The sequence below is a fragment of the Orcinus orca genome, chromosome 19 (assembly GCF_937001465.1).
Source record: "Orcinus orca chromosome 19, mOrcOrc1.1, whole genome shotgun sequence".
In the NCBI taxonomy this organism is placed as follows: domain Eukaryota; kingdom Metazoa; phylum Chordata; class Mammalia; order Artiodactyla; family Delphinidae; genus Orcinus; species Orcinus orca.
In genome coordinates this window covers 40,441,686-40,461,471 of record NC_064577.1, presented here as the reverse complement: position 1 = coordinate 40,461,471, position 19,786 = coordinate 40,441,686, and the positions used below count along the sequence as shown (strand labels likewise).

Below are 19,786 nucleotides of genomic sequence, written 5' to 3'. Positions count from 1 at the left end.
CGCCGCAGGGAACTCTGGGAGATGTAGTCCGCATTTCCTTTCACAGAGAGTGCGGCTCCCGGCCCAAGGGAAAGGGCGGGGCAGGCGAGAAGAGGCCGTGCTTTCCGATTGGCTGAAGGGTCCGCGTCCGTTGGGGCTGGAAAAGGCTGTGAAAGGCTCGAGGCTGTGCTGGGAAATGAGTTTTCCTCAGACTTGAGGCCAGGAGGACAAGCTCACGGAAGGGGACGAAGAATCCAGGGTGTGGCAGAAGACTCTGAAGGGAAGCTAAGGGGGACGGATCCAGTGAGACGTCCGGGGCAACAAACAAGGTTCTGAAAATGGACCGACCTGTGAGGCCAAGATTGGCCTCTCTCAGTGACTTTCAGTTTGGAGCTGTTGCCACAGAGACAATCGAAGACGCTCTGCTCCACTTGGCCCAGCAGAATGAGCAAGCCGTGCAGGAGGCTGCGGGCCGGATGGGCAGCTTCAGGGAGACCCGGATCGTGGGTGGGGATGCAGGCCGGGGAGCTGGGCTTATGGGAGGCTGGGGCACCGCTCTTTGAGGCACCGACCTTGAGATTCAGTGTCCCTTATTCATTCAAATAAGTTTCGTTAGTACCTACTCTTTGCCAGGCGCTGGGGGTACAGTGATGAGCAAGACTCACCAGCACCCTACCCTAGATTTCAACACGTATAGAGTACTTATTCTCCCTGCTTCCTGGGTTAGAAAGATGAACGAGAGATCTAGTCCCCGCTTTCAAACCATGTATATAATCTTTGGAGGATATTAGGACAGATCTGCAAATGACTAGGTACAAGTATGGTTAGATAAGTGACATACCAGGTAAAACAAGCTTTTATGGGGATTGAAAGGAGAGATGGAGTGAGGTGGGGGTAGGATGAATTAAGGAGTCCTCCAGGCATCGTGGCATTTGAGGTAGACCCTGAAGGAAGGATAACATTTTGGCTGGTGAAGGTGGTGGATATGGACCGTCTTCCTCCCATCCTTCCTTCTTTCCTTCCTTTTTACCGTATCTCTTTCTCTTTTTTTTTTTTGGCCTTGCCAGGCGGCTTGTGGGAGCTGCCCACCCAGGGACTGAACCCAGGCCTCCGCAGTGAAAGCGCCGAATCCTAACCACTAGACCACCAGGGAACTCCCGGGACCATGGTTCTACTAAAAGGGGATAACATGAGTCAAGCTATGGAAATAGGGACATTTTGGGTGAATGTGGGTACCATGTCATCCAGGTTGGCCAGAGCCTGTGGAAGAGTAGTTGAAATCCAGACCAGAAAGTGGTTTGGAGACGTTCCATGTGGAACTTTGAATGCCAAAGTGAGGAGTTTATACCTGACTTAATAGGAAAACAAGAAGGCACTGAGGGTTTTTGTTTTTGTCTTTTTTTTTTTTCCATATGGGAGTGATATAACTGTAACTTTTGCCTTAGAAAAAAATATTTTGGCTGTGATGTAAAGGATGGACTTGAGTAGAGAGAGATGGGAGGTAGGAAGACCAGTGGAGTCTTCATGAGTAGTTTTTTAGGTGATAGGGCAGAGGGAATGACAAGGGAGGATGGATTAAAAACATTTCAGAGGTAAAATCTAGGGTTCTGCAATGGATGAATTTTAAGAAGTGAAGAAGGCGAAGATGACTATGCCAAAGGGTTGAGCCTAGAAATAGAGCGGTGCCACTAAGAGAAACACACACATACATTAAAATAAATAAAATGGGAGGAAATGTGACTTGTTTGGGAAAGAAAATAGCTTTGGTTTGGGACCTACTGAGTTTCAAGTGCTTGTGGGACATCTAGAGGAAGGTTTCTAGCAGGTTGTTTAAAGAGTACGTCAGAAGAGAGGTCAAACTAGAGATAAGGGTTTGGGAGTTCTCTCCAAAATGATACTGTTGAAACTGTGACACAGGATGAGCTCCTAGAGGGAGAGAAGAGAAGCGGGTCTAGTACAGTTCCTTGGGAGACATTTTGTGTTCAGGAAAGTGGAGTAGGAGGAAGAGTCATGAAGGAAATAGATGGAATGGTTGGGGAGTTAGGAACAGAACCTAGAAACCTTTGGAAGCAAGAGGAGAGTTTCATGGTCAGCAATTTCAGATACTTCACAGATATGAACACCAGGAATGACGATTGCAAGAGGGCCATGATATTTAACAATTTGGATGTATTTTTCTGACCTTTGAGACAATCATTTCAGCAGGCTGTAAAAAGTAGAAGCCAAATTGCAGAACATTAGGGAGTGAATGATGAGGTGGAAGCAGCAGGTGTAAGCTAGGCTTTCAAGGAATTTCACAGTCATGGAAGCTAGAGAGATAGAGCCCTAGCTTAAGAGAATAGAAGGGGAGGGTCTTTTAGTTAATAGATCTGAGTATGTTTGTACGGAGGTGGAGCCAGTAGCAGGAGAGAGGTGTAACCCTCATCCATTCCACCTAACCAAAACTGCTTTCTTGGCAAATTAAAATGGAAAATAGAAACAATTGCCCAGATGATTCAGATCAAAAACAAAATAAAACCAAACAACTATACACACACACACAGGAAAACAAAGAAATAACACCTAAGTTCCAGCAAATAAAAGGACTGGCTAATAACACACATTATGTGTTCTAGGATACTTTGCTTAATTGCTTAAACTAATTATCTTCTTCATTGGACACTGTTAGCAGAGCTTTGGCCTCTGTAATGATAAGGTTTTGTACTTGTAGCTATGTGTAACCTGTGTCAAGTAGATTGTTAAGCTGTCTTGTGCTAGCTTAACTTTTATAGATTGTTTTTCCTCTAAGTCAGATTTTCTCTGACGACATACGGTAATGGAAATTTGACTATATGTAATTTGTTGCTGATCAATGCTAAAAGTTCCTAGTTCTGCAGGAGCTTTGAGAACTAACGTTTATCCTTGTTTCCACCCTAATGAGATTGCTAACTAAATAGAATTCTATCTGGGGCTGTTCTTTCAAAGAGAAACACAGGCAGCCTAAAATCTTGCCAAGGTATCTTACCCTTCCCACCTTCCCAATGACTTCCCCCACCCAAGTTGGGCTATGTTCCCTGATTTAGGGGATGTTGCTTCCAAACAAGCCACTTCAGAGTAACAAGCTTGCTCCTGGGGAGAGGCTTAGCCACCACAGATTTACCCAACAAACTGGTGGTGGAGAAGTGGTGTCCAGCTGTAAGGTGAATTGTGTTTGTAGAGCAATGGGAGTTCTCCAGTGGGTGGTTACTAAACAAACAGTGTTATAAAGAATATCAAAGCTCCAGGAGGGACCTTTCTGTTCCTATCAACATTCCACTGAAAACAGAATATAGGGGTTAGGGTTTTTATCCATCCAAAATCTCTCTTGAAGCTGGAGGTTCCCAGCATGGTGTAAAGGCCAGCTAGACCAGCTGGTTTGTTTGTGTGTAGCTGGCCAAGCCTTTTATCAGCTGAGACCCATAGGAAGGCTCAAGGGGCCCTGAGGGGGCTCAGTAAGCCTTTGTTTTTGCACGCAGTCAGCCTCCTTTTCATGCCTCTTATTTGCCTATTGGCAACAAAGGGAAACAGGTTCAGCTTGGGTTGTTTCCGTCTCATCTTTCTCACCTCCTGACCCTCTTCCCTGGGCCCCATCATGGCTTTTACACAACGCCAAGAGTTCACAGAGTCGTTTTGGTTGCACCTTGTGAATTAAGCTCTTCTTTCCTGTTTTGGCAGAGTTTGTTTTTCTCCTGTCTGAACAATGGTGTCTGGAGAAATCCGTGAGCTACCAGGCTGTAGAAATCCTAGAAAGGTAAAGCCCTGAGCATAAGGCCTTTGTGAGGGGTACCTCTCAGAATGCCTAATGTACCCAGACCTTTAAAAGAAAAATGCTAGTTGCCCCTTACCATGAGACCTGGTTTGCACCCTCTTTTTCTTGCAAATGTAAAATTTTTTAGCCAGCGATTGATATTGGAGAGGATAAGATGTAACACGGTTTGAAGCACAAACTCCATTTAGTCTGAGTGTGGATTGTTTCCTTTCCCCTTTCCCTTCTTTATAGGTTTATGGTTAAGCAGGCAGAGAACATCTGCAGGCAAGCCACAATCCAGCTGAGAGAGAAGACAGGGCCTCAGAATTGGAGGGCTCTGAAAGAGCAGCTTTTCAACAAGTTTATCCTGCGTCTTGTGTCATGTGTTCAGCTGGCAAGCAAACTTTCCTTCCACTACAAAGTAAGGAGCTGGGGTTGCGCATGGGCACCTGAGTGTTAGAGAGAAACCAGTTCATCCAAAGGTGGCTTTGAGAAACCCACTCCTAGGCTAGGTGATACTACTCATGCAGAAATTCCAGAGTGTAATTATGCTTCCTAAGCATACCTCCTAAACACACACACACGGGTCACACAGAAGCAGTTACTAAATAGTCTGAAGTTCTGTTCCCAAAGTATAATTGTTGGACGGATGCCATCATTCATACAGGTCACCTTTCCTCCCCTTGGACTCAAGGACAGTTAAGGTGCCTGAATTGCCAACCTACCTATTAGTATTAGAGGCAACCTATTACATTTATAAAGGATAAAATGTTTCCACATCACTGTGCGATGTCTGTATAGTATCATTTATTCAACAAATATTTATTGTCTTCTATGGCCAGATGCTGCACTAGGTGCTGTGGCTACAGGAGTAAAAATATTGTCTGTGCTCTCAAGGAATTTATTACCTGACGGGAGAAGACACACAGGCTAATAATGTGAGCAAGTGTTCTGATTAGTGTAAAAATAGAGGGCTCTGAATAGACCTAATCAGCCTTGGAGAGTCGAGGAAGAGTATTTAGAGAAAATGACTTTTTGGGGGAACAAACAACAGAACATTTATTCATTATCTTCCACCTGCTGTTAACCTCTGTCTCCACTCCCATCTAGAGATAAGCTTCTCTCAGTTCTGCCTTTCTTTGAGATTAATCAAACATTTTTAATAACTCTTTTCTTCTATTAACTTACAGTAATGCATTATTCTTTTGTTATCCAAGAATGTTTCACTGCCTGTACCCTCTAGTATAAGTTGAATACAAATGGTGAGGGCAGACATCTTTGCTTTTTCACAATCTTAGGGAGAAAGTGTTCAATATTTCACCATTGTAAGTGGTGTTAGCTGTAGGATTTTTGGTAATGCACTTTATTTTTTTATTTTGGTTGTGCCGGGTCTTAGTTAGTTGTGGCAGGTGGGCTCCTTAGTTGCGGCTCACCAGCTCCTTAGTTGTGGCATACGAACTCTTAGTTGCCACATGCATGTGGGACCTAGTTCCCTACCAGGGATCCAACCCACGTCCCCTGCATTGGAAAGCAGATTCTCAACCACTGCGCCACCAGGGAAGCCCCTGGTACTTGCACTTTAACCAATAGAGAAAATGACTTCTTGAAGGGGAGGGTGGGGGAGATGGGTGGATCCTAAGGAAAGAGGGAGAGGAGGTAAGGAGAGCAGTGGGGGTGTTGGGGGTGAGGAGGGAGATCCAGATACAGGAAAGAGCATGTGTAGAAGCTTGGACAGCATGTGGGTTTGGGGAGTGCAAGTAATTCTATATGGCAAGTGTAGAGTGTAAGGGGGAATTACCAAGAGAGAAGATGAGATAAAGGCATGGGCTGGATTGTGAAGGGCTTTGTTCACCATGCCAAGATGTATGACCTCTATTCTGACACCCTGCTCTCCCTTTCACTCTATTTTGGTTTTCTTTGCTCAGATAATCAGCAACGTTACAGTCCTGAATTTCCTCCAGGCTCTTGGGTATCTACACACTAAAGAAGAACTGCTGGAGTCAGAGCTTGATGTTTTGAAGTCCCTGAACTTCCAAATCAATCTGCCTACTCCCCTGGCGTATGTGGAGATGCTCTTGGAGGTTTTAGGTACTTTATTAAGTGTGTCGGGCATGTGGGTTGGAGTCTTCCATAGAAGGCAGTAAGAATGTGCCTAGGGGTTTGAGGGCAGTGGGCAGAAGCTGCCAATGAGGAACAGCAGGAAGCGCGCATTGACTGAGGAAAGTAGTTTCCTCTAGTACTTGTCAGGGAAACAAACACCAGTCTCGGCACCTGGCTTCTGTTTGGCCTCATTAAGCACCCTCTTATTGTAGCATCAAAAAGTTGACTTTGTGGAGAGGCACGAGATGAGAGGGGAACAAACAAATACGCTCCAGTTGTATATATACTGTAGCTGGAGATTTTTCTACCTCTCCCTTTGTCCTTTAAAATCGACCTCCAGCTACAGAGGTTTCTTACAGTAGAACATAGCAACCAGGAAGCACAGTAGCAGCTCAACAGCTTTGTGTCACATGACAGCTGTGATTATGATCAGAGAAGAGGTACATAATGCTCTTTACCGTGCGCACACTCCATCTAGGATACAACGGCTGTTTGGTGCCAGCCACACAGCTGTATGCAACCTGCCTGAACCTACTGGACCTAGTCTATCTTCTCCATGAACCTGTATATGAGAGCCTGCTGAGGGCTTCAATTGAGAACTCCACACCCAGTCAGCTGCAAGGGTAAGGCAACTCCTTTATTGTAGGCTCCTTCCAGAAACAGGGAGTCAGTAACATACCACAAGAACTTGGGAAATGGAATTTACCTAGCAAGGCACCCAGTCCACAGATAACCTGCATGGGTTATCTCGTTCTAATTAACATCCAATACGTTGTTTGGTTGGATGACTGAGCCCAATCAGCAAAACCCTAAAGGCTTTTACTTTTAACATTTAAATGACTTCTAGTAATTAACATACTTTCATTCCTAGCTCTTCTTTTATAGCTGCTTATAATTTGAGATTACTGAACTGCTTTTATAGCCACTTAGGAAAAAAAGCCAGTCACAGGGTTGCAACTTGGACAAAAGTGTTTGATTACTGTACAGTCAGACTGGTAAAAAGCCTCACAGTTACATTGTTAGGGAGACAGACGGAACAACTAAAGGTCCGTAAGCCATTCAGACAGGAGGCTCATGTTTTAATCCGTTGAGTTGGGGGAGGTTGGAAGAGGGAATCAATTAGCTATTATTTGACCATTTCTTTCCATCTATAAAAATTCCATGATCAACATAAACAACTCATAGTTGAAGTCCCATAACCCTAGGATTTGGAAGATCAAGTGTCATTCTAGCTCCAAAATTAATATGGTTTTAATCACTTAGGGAAAAGTTTATTTCCGTGAAGGAAGACTTCATGCTGTTGGCAGTAGGAATCATTGCAGCAAGTGCTTTCATCCAAAACCATGAGTGTTGGAGCCAGGTATGCACCACTGAGCAGGACCAGCATGGTCAGAATTCATTTAATAGAAAGCATTCTCCCCTCAGTTAAAGGAAAACAGAAGACAAGCTATAAAAGGTAAGTGCCAAGACCCAGGACTAGGATGAATGAGCAGGATTTGGGAGGGAAAAACTACGGTGGTACTGAAAAATGTTCTCCAGTTTTCCTCTTATGAAATTGGAAATGGAGGCCCAAGTTCAGCTTGTTCATTTCCCATTATGATGATAATCTGCTACTATGTTAAAGTCCAATAAGTGTATCCTCCCAAATAGAAAAAATGTCAAGACCCAAATATCCCTCTCATATTTCACAAAACTTATCTCCAGCAGAGGGAAATGTCTACCAGAAACTTTCCATGCTAATACTATCAGGGCAAAGGTATCCTAGTGTAATTTGGCCATTGGCAAACGCTGGGATCTGGATTTAATCTTCTCTGTGAGCTCAGAGAAATGAAAAAATTTACATTTGGCTTGAGAAAACAGCCCCAGCAATGTGTCTGTGCACTAACACATGTTTATTTAGTAATAAGAAATCTGTCTCTGTTTCTGAAGGTTGCGGGGCATTTGCAAAGCATCACTGGCATTGCCTTGGAGAGCATTGCCGAACTCTCTTATGCAATCCTGACTCACAGCGTGGGAGCCAGCACTCCAGGTCGACAGCGGCCTGTTCCACCCCACCTGGTGGCCGGAGCACTGAGGGCTGCGACTTCTCCAACACGTGAGGCAGGCGGAATCCGCCCAAAATAAACAGCCTTCTGTCACTGCACTCATCTCTCCCTTTCCTTACTTTCATACTCAGCGTACGGAAGTTCCAAGTATCTTCTGAGCTGTGTTTTATATTCCAACTTGATGCTTATTTTTCTGCATCAGAGAAAGAGTTAAGGTGAATAAAGCACGTCCTCTTCGTCGTACCAGACTGAAAATGTCCAAGAGCCGGGACAAGATATTAGAATATCAGTGAAATTAGTTTATTTTTGTTTAACAAGATATTTATGGCTTTCCTCTTAACTGTTCATTAAGGGAGAACATCAGACATGGAGATTAGTATTAACCAGGGGCTCAAAAACTGAGACCATCTGGGTGACCTTGACTGAGCATCAAGGAGGTAGCCTTTATTTCCCCTTAAAGTTAAATATCTCTGTTCTGTTACTGAGAGCTACACAAATAGGGCTTTCTCTACAGCTGTCTACTCTTCATTAGAGTCTTTTTAAAAAACTAACACCCATCTCTAAACATGTTTCAGCAGACTTTCCACATACCTGCACTTGAACTCGATTCTCCCAGAATACAAAGTACTCTATTCTAGTTAAAGAAAAACCCAACAGTGCACCTCTGGGCAGTTATCAGACTGCAGTAAATCTTTTATTACAAATAATTAAATCTCTCCATAAGGTCTCAAACAGTATCAAACACAATTTCATATCTCTAACACAGAGCAGAGCAGGCATTCAGTACTAGAACCAAGTGAGAAGTGTTAAATTTCAAGCTTCTGATCACATCACGTGGTGACCAAAGCTTACATGTCATTTTCTCACGTTATCCAACTGTGCATCTCACACATCTTGTAGTCTCAGTGGAGACAAAAGTTTCTATTTCATATTCTAAGTGCAGGAAGTTGAGAGAGATAAAATCCAGTGAAAACACATCAATCTCAATTCAACTCAGTCTAAAAAAAAAAAGCAAACTTAAATTAGTTGTTTTGCGGGGACAAAGGGAAAGGAAGGCATGGGGTTAAGAGTCAAAACTGTGATAAAGGCCAGTTGCTATACATGGCATGTTGTAGCTCTGGAAAGTATCTGTTATGTTTTAAAATAAAGTGGCTTTTGTGGATTTTTTTTTCTTTTTCGGTATTGTAAACATGTGCTGTTTAATAGTACCCAATTTAATTTAACACTTTTTTTTTTTTTTTTTGCAAACAAAACAAAATTTAAAGCCTTTAAGGCAAACAAACCCCTAAGGAAAAAAGCAAGTCATTTGTTATAAAACTGTGAGGATACCCAAGCAAGACCCCACTTAAGATTCGTCAGCATGAACTTGAGAGCTTTTGTCCACTGTTCCTCAGAGTTAAACTGGGTTTTGATGGAATAGGAGCCACCGCTGCCTCCTGTGTCTTCAATCTTGCCTTTCTCCACATCCATCCTGCAAATGAACACAGCAGAACTCATTAGTAACTGAGATCCGAGTTAAGTCAGTTCAGGCAAATGGGCAGGGACTTGATCATGGGACCATTCACGTCATTTTATCTACTAAAGAACTCTTGGCAAGGAATGGTAGTGTATTTTGGATTTGCTTGAAAGCCCAATATCAGGAAGGCTGTCACAAGAGCCTCATTGTCATTGCGGAGTACAGGGACAAGACACACACCCAAACAGATGAGAAGCCTGGAGCAGAGGGTAAGTGACGGTTACAGTACTCCTCACTGTTTTCCTAGGCATTCCTCACTTATGGGGAGAGAAGGGAGGCAGAAGAAAAGAAATGCTTTGTTTTGGGGTGATGGAAGCAGCTCAGCCTTACTGTGTTAACCAAGGTGTCCATCCATCTCTGGGCTCCTACAAAATTTGATCAAAGGAAGCATTCCTGTATATTTCCAAGGGTGTAAGGGAAAAACCTCCCTGAAACTGGAGAGCAGGCTTGAGCTCTGCAGCAAGAAAATCCCCCACACCATCTAAGTCAACATTCTTTTTCTCCAGGGACCAGGTGGTTACATTCTGTCCTGTTTGCAGTGTTGGATCAGTCTCTGCCCATCAGTGTCAATGTCATCTTACTCCATTTTCTGCTTTCCCACTATATGTACTAGTTTTGCCTCCACTCTACTGTCCCTTCAATTCTGCTCACTCTGGTGCTACTCTAGGTTCATTCAGCACCGGGGGATACTGACCTGTAAGGAAGACAAAAACGTGTCTCGCCTTTCTCAACCTCTTCTTTGAACTGCTGCACACAGTCCAGGAAAGCCACCATTGCATGGTCAAACTTGTTGTCCCAGAAAAACCGCAGCCCCCCAGAACAGTACAATGGCAGCTCCTGCCCGAGAAAAGAGAACTGGCTATAGCTGTGGCCCTAACACAGGTTACCGGAGATTGTTCCCAATCCTATCGATCTCTCAAGTCATGTTATGTCTGTATTCCACAGGCAACAGTAACCTTGGGCAAATAACAATGCACCTAAGACCATTCCACCATCAGTGGAAATGTATTAAACATCTGCCGCACAGCGATGCCTTCCCCGTCCTGGTGCACATACTCTGCTCTGATCTGCCCATAGCCCTTCTCAACACTGTAAAAATTTAATTTTCTTTACAGGCCCCAAAGAGCTAATCCTGAACTAGACAGGACACTGAGCCAGACATTGGCTCAACATGAGATATCTCAGTCTAAGAAAGAAGCTAAATAATGCCATTATCAAAACTAAACCATTTCGTTAGAAGGTAAAAGGATTCTGTATTCCAGTGAACATGGACCTTCCTGGGTACCTTAGATTTGTCTGTCAGAGACTCCAGATACGAATGGTTTCCATAGGGAACAAGTCGATACCTAAAATGGAGATGCAGACAGAGATGGAAATAGGACTCCTCCTAAAGTGATTACTGGGATGTTATAACCCAGTGATTTTCAGTCTTCAGCTACCCAAGAACCTCTATTATTATTTCCACTCCTCTCTCACCTCCCCACGGGCTCCATGTTTAAAAGGTTTTGTTTCCCAAACAAACTACATTTATTAGATAATTATCTGGGGGCCTTTTATGGATGCATGTATGTCCTGGTTTAGATTTAGAAACAAAAACTGAAAAACAGCTTTAGGAACACTAGGTTACGGAGACAGGAAGTTGGGGACCACGGCTGTGGTCGTGCAGTTCAAGGACTGCTCGATCATTGGAAAGGGACTGTGGTGAGGGGAAAACCAGAAGCAGACAGTCTCCATGGACAGAATACTCCCCGTTCGTTGGGAGCAAGGGCTCTTGCCATAGTGGACAGGAGTACCAGGTAGGAGATACAGATTATATCACAGACACACCACACTCAGGAAAGGACTACATTTCTTACCTCTGAAATTTCAGACCCATCTTATTGGCCAGGGCATGGAGCAGCAACACTGTCTGGCCCCAAGCAGCGTTAATCTCATTCCATTCCACGGGAACACTGGGCAGGCGACCCAGTCTGAAGTTATTGATTGTGCCAAACTGTCCACTGTGCCTACAGAAGAAGGGCAGGGAAAAATACAGACAGGATTTAAAACTTACCAAATTCTGAAATTTCCTGCTCTCACCTAAAACCTGGCATAAATCTCTCTCCTTATCTCCAGATTCATATATCCAAGTCCTATTGGTACTTTAAATACATGTCTAAAACGTGAGTCGTCATCTTTCTCCCTGCTGCTCAGACGCCAAGGTAGAAACCTGGGCGTCATCCTTGCACGCTCTCTCTCTCTCAGCTCCCTTCCCCCCAACACCACCGGGTTCTGTTGATTCTACCTCCTGAACCTCTTAAATCTGTCCACTTCTCTTCAGACTCAATGCTACGACTCTACCCTCTCCTGTTTAGATTCCTACTGGCAGGTTTCCTTACCAACAATCTTGCCCTCTTACCCCAAGTCATTTCTCACATTACAGAAATGCACAAATGCAACTGTACTTATGTCACTTTCCTGACTAAAATGCTTCAGTGGCTCCCACTGCCTTTTGGACAAAGTCCATATCCTTAATGAGGCCTACAAGATCCTTTAGGAATTGGTAACGCTCCAGTTTCATATCCTGTCATTCTCTGCTTCACCCTCAATCTCCAGTCACAATAAGCTCCGTTCAGTTCAGCTGGAGATTACCACTCCCACTTTCCTCTGTTTCTGTGCACATGATGTTCTCTCTGCCAGGAACAACCCCCCTCCTCTGCAGACTTATACTCCGTATCTCAGCTTAAACATCAACTTCCTCTGGGGGAATCGTTCCATGCAGCCTCCTCCAATTGGGTAAAGTGCCCTTATGTGTTCTCACAGCACCCAGGGTTCACCGTGACCACACTGTATTACAAGTGCCTGTTACCGAGCCATCTCGCCCAAGCGAAATGTATATTGCTTGCTGTTGCCTTCCTAGTGCTTAGCACAGTGTCACCACACAGTAGATGCTCAAAAGATACCATTTGAAATGGATAAAATGTCAAATCAATGAATAAACAAACGACCCCGGGGGCAAGAAATCAGCACCAGGCAGGTGACCAGATTTTCACGTAGCTGGAGAGCTCCAATCTTTCCCTTTCCTTGGAAGAATGGAAGTCACCAAGCTCTAGAATTCCAGTCCCCTGATTGTGCCTATCCCATCACAAGGAGTGAAAGAAACCTAGATGGGGTGAAAATGACACAGACCCCCATTCTGTGGGAGGTGGGCACCCTGGCGTAGCGGCCAGCAGCTAACGTCCAGGTTGTGGTGCTTCCCAGACGCTCCTCACCCTCCAACCCTCATTACCAAATGTGGAAGGTTGCGTTAAAGACGTTGGTTTTCTTCAGCTTGTCCAGCTGCATCTGGGCATAACGCATCTGGTTTTCTACACTCTTCAGCTCATCATCCAGTTCTAGCTGTTGTCGTTTAAATTCACTATATTCCCTTTGATACCTGTGAACAGCCAAGGTGACCATTAAAGGCTGTTTGGGGCTAAAATTTCTCTCCCACCGCCCCCCTTAATGATTTCTTCTAGTGATTATGGTCACTTCTAGTTACAGCATCTTTTACATTTGGCAAATATCCCACTCAAAGGAACATACTTGCCCTACATGTTTTGCCTGGGAAGGACAGAAATGTCTCAAATTCCAGCTGCCCATATGGAAAACGGGGAGGAAAACAGGACTCTCCCAAACCAGGACCTCTTGGATTTCTGATCTTTTCCAGAAACAAAGTGAGTTAGTCAATGGTGGTTTCTTCCCTGAATTGGCCATAATTGAGCGTCTATCACTTCCCCTCTACATCCTTATTGACTTTTAAATGGTTAGTATACATCATTTCTAATGGAACTTGTTACACTATCCCATGAAAAAATTAACTTTGTTCAATGTCTTTCACTTCCCCATCCGTAGTTACTGTGGACACTGTCTCCTCCACTAGACAGAGGGTTCTCTCAGGTCAAGAGCACCAATGAAATTTTTGAGCTGGAAAAGAACGTAGGCCAACAGGCTCATCTTTCCAGAGGAGGATGCCGGGTTCAGTGGCTGACTCACCCAAATGAGCCCAGGTCCCTACAGGACAGAGCTGTGACTAGAGGCCTGGTTCTCGGCTCTCTATTTAACCAACGCTTTTGCCACTTAATCATGCTGACCCTTCATACGTAATCCTCCCCACCAACCTCTAGAAACAGGGCCTGGAAACAATATGCAGGATCCAGAGCAGACACGCTGCTGAATGACAGCTCACTGCTGTTTACAAACTAATCAGACACATTCAGCTGGAAGCCATTTCCGCTGCTGGAGCCTTGAGGGCAGGAAGATAGAAGAACAGGGTGATCACTCACTGAGCTTCCTCCTGATCCAACCTCTCAGCCTCAGCCTGGACCTTCTCGAGATTTTCTGCCACTATCTGACGGTTCTTTTCCACATCTTCCAGCTCTTGGATCAGCCTCTCCTCCTCTAATGCCAGCTCCTTTAGCTCCATCTGGAGCTGCTCGCTGTCATCTTCATTCATTTGCTCTAAGATTTCCAAGCAGCGTCTGCCAAGGACACAGGCAGGGAATGCTTACCAGAGGGAACCTGTTATTCCTTTTATCTGAGTGGAGCACAGCCCTTGGGTAAGGGCCACGCAGCCCCAGAGCAGGGAGAGCCCTAAGATTCAGAGCTCCATTCCCGGGCCCAGGCTCTGGCGGTACTCACTTGTAGTTCTGACACTCATTTTCAGTGACGTTGAGCTGAGTGTCCAGCTGGTCTAAAAGAGTATCTGTGCATTCCTCACACAGTGGGTGATCCACATCTGTCTGGCCTGACATGATGTCGAAAAGGTCCCCAGTGACCTGGAAGTGTGGGAGAGTCAGGGTAGGGCCTACCCCATGCTACCTGCCCAGACACCCCCTCTACCAGCCAGGCCCACTGCCTGACACCCATGAGGCAGACTTGCCTTCAGTCTTCGGCTGAGGTTCTCCATGGTGCCGCCGTCGGATGCCTCCCCGATCAGAGTGAAGCTGTTGGCACTTTCTGTAGACATCATCCTGCAGACAGCCCCCCGCCCACGGGCCACATGAGGGAGCAGAGAGGCCTCCTCCACCTACTGCAGTGCCAGTGGCAGAGACTCTCAAGCACCGGCTGAGGGGCCTCAAGGCACATACCCACTCCTAGCCCGACTGACCTCCCAAGGGTACCTCTCTCCCAAGGGAAGGCCATGCTGGTCTTCCACAGGGACACTCAGCACGAAGGTTGGCCTGGATGGACTAAGGGGGGAGACGGGGCATCAAAAACTGATATGTGTGTGTCTATAGCAGAAAAGGAAGGAGAATCAGGAAAGACCATTTCTTAATATTACTACCCCTTGCCAGCCACCTTCACATGCATCAATAATTAAGAACCTGAGCATCTAACAACATTTGCTATCTTAAAACTTTTCAAGGGCCCATCTCTTTTATTAGTCAACCACGCTCTCAACTTTTCTCAGTTCTTCATCATGAGAGATATTGTCCCTTCCCACTGTGTGAATGGCTACAGGAAAAACTCAATCAACACTGGAGAGTGATGGGCCAGGTATAAGGGAATATGTCTTTTCTGGAAGAGCCAAAAGGCTACGTGATGATCCATCTTCATCACCTGGCTCCAGGTCTCAATTCTGGGTTTAATTAAAATTCTACTGGCCTTTGGCAAGGAACAGGGGGCTGAGGAGTAGTAGGCACCTGGCTGGGGGGATGAATCTGCGAGAGACACCATCCTGGCGAGTTTCAATAAATGGCTCCTGGGGAGGAAATAAGAGAGCATTAGAATCCTGGCAGCTTAGAGGTGGAGTCCATTTCCCCAGTGGCTTCAGAACTATTTGGCTTTACCCTTGATTGATAACCACAAGACTTGAGAAACCACAGAGACTTAAGAAATGGGTGTTATATAGCCAATCCTTGGATACTTGCTCTAAGAAAGGACCCTTGGTACAGACAAACCCCAAGTCCCATTTGATTTTTTGTGGGGAACAGCGTTTCCTAACTATGCTATACCCTATTATATTTGCATTTACCAGTCAAGGTAGGGGAGAGAATGCCCTAAATCATGGCACAAGGAAAAAGCCAGAGCAGACTGCAATGAAGTTTACCATGGCATAGAACAAAGTAGATACTTTATGTTTTCCATACTTTGATATAATTTATATGTGATCAAAATCTTATGACATTGATCTCTGACAATGACAATTATCACTCATGTTATCACGTTTAAAAAAATTACACACTCTCTAACACTGACAACCCTTTCAAGCTAGTGTAATCACACAACTCAGTGTCCAAACCAAGATACTTTTGAGACTAGAGAGGAGTGGATATTAATAATTAGCTAGGACAACACCAGGTGAACCAGGAATGCCCTGGGATGACCTGTGCATCCAGGTCATCCCACCTCCCACCTATAATGGCTTATAATTCCACTTCAAATAAAGAAGAGCCTCTCTTCACATTTTTGAATGGATGCCTCATTCAGCAACCCTGTGACCTCAGGTGCAACTTCTGTGTCTCCAATGATCCACAGTGGTCTGATCATGCAGAATGTCTCATGTTAACCAGAGATCCAAAACATCTGGGGGTCTAAGAGCACCAAGTACCCTGCAGAAATCCACTTCGCATTCCAGTGTTTTCATACCTCTCCTGAGTTAGCCTCTTCCTCCTGGGTCTCTCCTGGTTTCACCTGGGCTGTGGCAAGTAATGGAGCTAAGAGCAAGGAAAATATCGAAGCTTTCAGAAAGAGTCTTCTCAAAGCAGAAGCATGTATGACAGTATAAGAATCAGAAATATCCTTCACCTTTTTCTTAAAGTACAATTTATACAAAGAAGAATCTGTTGTCTTTTTTCCCTTACACCCATTAAATCGGATTAAGGGATTGTTAAATTTTTTCCAGTATAATGGTAATGATTATGTCTTTAAAGACACACCTTACCTTTCAAAAATACTTACTAAAATATTTATGGTATTTATATGTTTGGGATTTGCTTCTAAATAATTTGGGGTGGGAGGGGAATGGATGGGGCTGTAGATGAAAACATGGTTAAATATGGATGGATAATTTTTTTAATTAATCAATTTTTGGCTGTGTTGGGTCTTCGTTGCTGTGCGCGGGCTTTCTCTAGTTGCGGCAAGCGGGGACTATTCTTTGCTGTGGCACACGGGCTTCTCATTGCAGTGGCTTCTCTTGTTGCAGAGCACAGGCTCTAGGCACGTGGGCTTCAGTAGCTGTTGCACGTGGGCTCAGCAGTTGTGGTTCGCAGGCTCTAGAGCGCAGGCTCAGTAGTTGTGGCGCACGGGCTTAGTCGCTCCGTGGCATGTGGGACTTCCCAGACCAGGGCTCGAACCCGTGTTCCCTACATTGGCAGGCAGATCCTTAACCACTGAGCCACCAGGGAAGTCCCTGTATGGATAACTGTTGAAGCTCAGTGATGAGTACACGGGGCTTCATCATAAACTTTGAAGTTTTCCGTAACAAAAGTTAATATCCCCTTTCCCTCAGAATAAGTGGGAAGGAACATGAGAGAACTTTCTGGGAAGATGAAAGCTTTCTACATCACAATGGAGATCTAAGTTACACGAGTGCATACATCTGTCAAAAACATACAGCTAAGGGGAATTCCCTGGCAGTCCAGTGGTTAGGACTCCGTGCTCTTACTGCCAAGGGCCCAGATTCAATTCCTGGTTGGGGAACTAAAATCCCACATCCCACAGGCTGTGTGGCATAGCCAAAAAAAAAAAGGCTAAGATTTGTAATGTATAAATCTTGACAATTAGGGACTTCCCTGGCGGTCCAGTGGTTAAGACTCTGCACTTCCACTGCAGTGGGCACGGGTTCCAGCCCTGGTTGGGGTACTAACATCCCACATGCTGCATGGCGTGGCCAAAACCCAAAAAACTTGACAATTAAAAATTGTCAATTCATGACAATTTACCTTAAAAAAAAAGGAAGTAAACAGCAAAGTAATTGAGTGGAGATGGGAGGTGAATGGAGGTATAGAGAAAACAAGAATGGCAGGATGTAGCTAATTGTTGAAGCTGGATGATGGATACAAGGGAGTTCACTACGCTATTCTCTTGACTGCATGTTTGAAATTTTTCATAATAAAGTTTAAAATATATTAAAGAGATAATTCCCCTCAGAAAATAAAAATCAGGTATTGGGCTTCCCTGGTGGCGCAGTAGTTGAGAGTCCGCCTGCCGATGCAGGGGACACGGGTTCGTGCCCCGGTCCGGGAAGATCCCACATGCCGCGGAGCGGCTGGGCCCGTGAGCCATGGCCGCTGAGCCTGCGCGTCCGGAGCCTGTGCTCCGCAACGGGAGAGGCCACAGCACTGAGAGGCCCGCGTACCGCCAAAAAAAAAAAATAAAATAAAATAAATAAATAAATAAATAAATCAGGTATTAATAATAATAGTTAATATTTATTGAGTACTTTTCTCCAGCATATTCTTAAGTATCTATAGTCTTTGTCATATTTGATCCTTACAACTACCTTGAGATTGTTTTACATTTTACAGATAAAGAAAACCAAGAGACCAGGGTCAAGAGACGTGAAGTAACTTGCAAAAAGTCATTCAGCTAGTAAATGACAGGATTGAAATCTAAGCAGGCTGACTCTAGACCCATGAGCTTATTTTAACTGTCTATGCAGTCTTTTCTTTTTTTTCTAGCTTCATCTCACTTCTTGGGACTTTGAGACTCTGTTCCTCTACTTATCAGCTGTTGGCCACTGGGTGAGTCACTTAACCTCTCTAAGCCTCAATTCCTCATGGATAAAATGATAATTTTACTACTACTCCATAGGCGAGTATAACTGTAATACTCCATAGGGGTTAAAAGTAATGCATGTAACGCACTTGGTATATGGCAAGTCCTCAACAATTGCCGTTTATTTGTAAATGTACATATTCCTTTACTCTGAAACAACAGAAGCAGAAAACTAAGGACCTTTCCTTGCTATAGAAAGCTCTCAGAAGCACACAGTGTCAAAATTCTTTTATGTTCTCGATAAGAAAACAAGAAGCCAGAGAGACTACGCGACTTCTGAGGCTCACAAGGCGTGTCTGTGGCAGGCTATGTGCAGTCTTTAAGACCTTCATCTCCAAAGCTGCCCACTTTCAACGATCTTGACCACCCTCTTTCTAAGGGTCTCGCTGACCTGTGAGCTCCTGGATGGTGACACGGTCCAGGATCTTGAAGCTCGTGTCCAGTTTCAGGGGCTGGCTGCAGCGCTGACACACGAAGCTCACCTGCATGGTGCTGCTGGATGTCTTAGACCCCTCCATCCCTGCGGCGGTGGAAAGGAGCCGATGTTAAGGGGAATAGGCGGCCTTGAACCCCCGGCCCGGGGCTACCACCAGCCTTACTATTATGGTGAAAGGGTAAAATCTCCGCCCGCACCGTTCCCTGTAGGAGCGGTAGGATACCAGGCAGACCTTCTTCCGGGGTAGCCCCGGCAAAGGCAGTTTACAGTTCAGTCAGGGAGGGTCTGCAATAGGGGCCGTGAGGGTTCCCAGGTTCCCTTCTAAGGTAGCGGTTCAGCCCCCGACGCTCTTCATCTCGGGACCCGGAGCCCGCCACCCTGGTCCGGCCTACCGCGGGGGCACTGTGGCCTCGGGACTGTCCGGGCGCGGGGCCTCCAGGACTGCCATCGCCCAGCCTTCAGCTACTTCCCGATCGGCCAGCGGAGGACTTCCGCCATGACCGGACGTGACGTCACGACGGCTGCAGCTGCTCTGGGAGTCAATCCTGGTCCACTCGCTTCCGTCTGGCTGCCACCTCTAGAGGCTGAACTGGGAATTGCGGCAGGCGTCAGCGGGCGGGCTGATGTTGCGAGGGGAAGTGGAAGGACCGAGTTGGGGGGAGTCAGGACACTCTCCCGTATTTTAATGCAGTGACTTTTCTTCAGATTTGTCACTTCTGAGCGGAGCCACTTTCATTATTCACTGCTGTGTCAGTTTTTAAAATTTCTCGTTGGGAGAGCTGGGCGCCCGAGAGAGTGGTAGACACACTTGGAGGGGAAAGTGAGGAGGTAAACTTTATTGTTTCATTTTAGATTTTAAAATTTCAGTTATAATTAGGGAAAGCCGAACACTTCAGATATTGAAACGTATTTTGAAATTATAAAGCTAAACCATTTTTGTCTTGGTGGAGGAATATCAGTGGAACAGACTAGAGTTCAAAAATAGACCAAGTATACAGGGGGATTTAGTATGTGATAAAGCTGGTATTTCAAATCAGTGGGGAAATAAACTACTTAATAAGTGATGGGTGGGGCCAAAGAGCCATGTAAATGGTGGTGAGCTGAATCTTCTACTTCACTTTTTGAAGTTAGTCACAAATTTCAGTGTCAAAAATACAATGATTAAAGGTACTAGATGAAAGCATGAGTGAATATTTTTTATAATC

At 45.1% G+C, this 19,786-nt stretch overlaps 2 protein-coding genes across 10 annotated transcripts; one reads left to right on the top strand and one right to left on the bottom strand.

Annotated features, from left to right (window-relative positions):
* The first annotated feature begins 51 nt into the window (after positions 1 to 51).
* On the top strand, positions 52 to 9,133 carry CNTD1 (cyclin N-terminal domain containing 1). The gene is made up of 7 exons (XM_004282841.3): positions 52 to 486; positions 3,673 to 3,748; positions 3,998 to 4,166; positions 5,671 to 5,833; positions 6,324 to 6,468; positions 7,109 to 7,205; positions 7,775 to 9,133. Exons 1-7 carry the CDS (start codon positions 318 to 320, stop codon positions 7,967 to 7,969), a joined length of 1,014 nt encoding a protein of 337 aa, XP_004282889.1. The 5' UTR covers positions 52 to 317; the 3' UTR covers positions 7,970 to 9,133.
* On the bottom strand, positions 7,910 to 19,116 carry BECN1 (beclin 1). Of its 9 annotated transcripts, XM_033410707.2 has the most exons (14): positions 18,974 to 19,116; positions 18,537 to 18,665; positions 16,016 to 16,083; positions 15,070 to 15,128; positions 14,548 to 14,616; positions 14,307 to 14,397; positions 14,066 to 14,202; positions 13,711 to 13,905; positions 12,675 to 12,821; positions 11,263 to 11,412; positions 10,692 to 10,752; positions 10,101 to 10,243; positions 9,220 to 9,361; positions 7,910 to 8,083 (listed from the first exon to the last, which is right to left on the bottom strand). In XM_033410707.2, exons 2-14 carry the CDS (start codon positions 18,661 to 18,663, stop codon positions 8,057 to 8,059), a joined length of 1,416 nt encoding a protein of 471 aa, XP_033266598.1. In that variant the 5' UTR covers positions 18,664 to 18,665; positions 18,974 to 19,116; the 3' UTR covers positions 7,910 to 8,056. The 9 variants fall into 9 exon arrangements, 8 of the variants coding, with proteins under 8 accessions (XP_033266598.1, XP_033266597.1, XP_049557645.1 ...); XR_007473346.1 differs by lacking the exon at positions 10,101 to 10,243 and having other exon boundaries at positions 7,946 to 8,083; XM_033410706.2 differs by lacking the exon at positions 7,910 to 8,083 and having other exon boundaries at positions 9,089 to 9,361.
* Between the last annotated feature and the right edge of the window lie 670 nt (positions 19,117 to 19,786).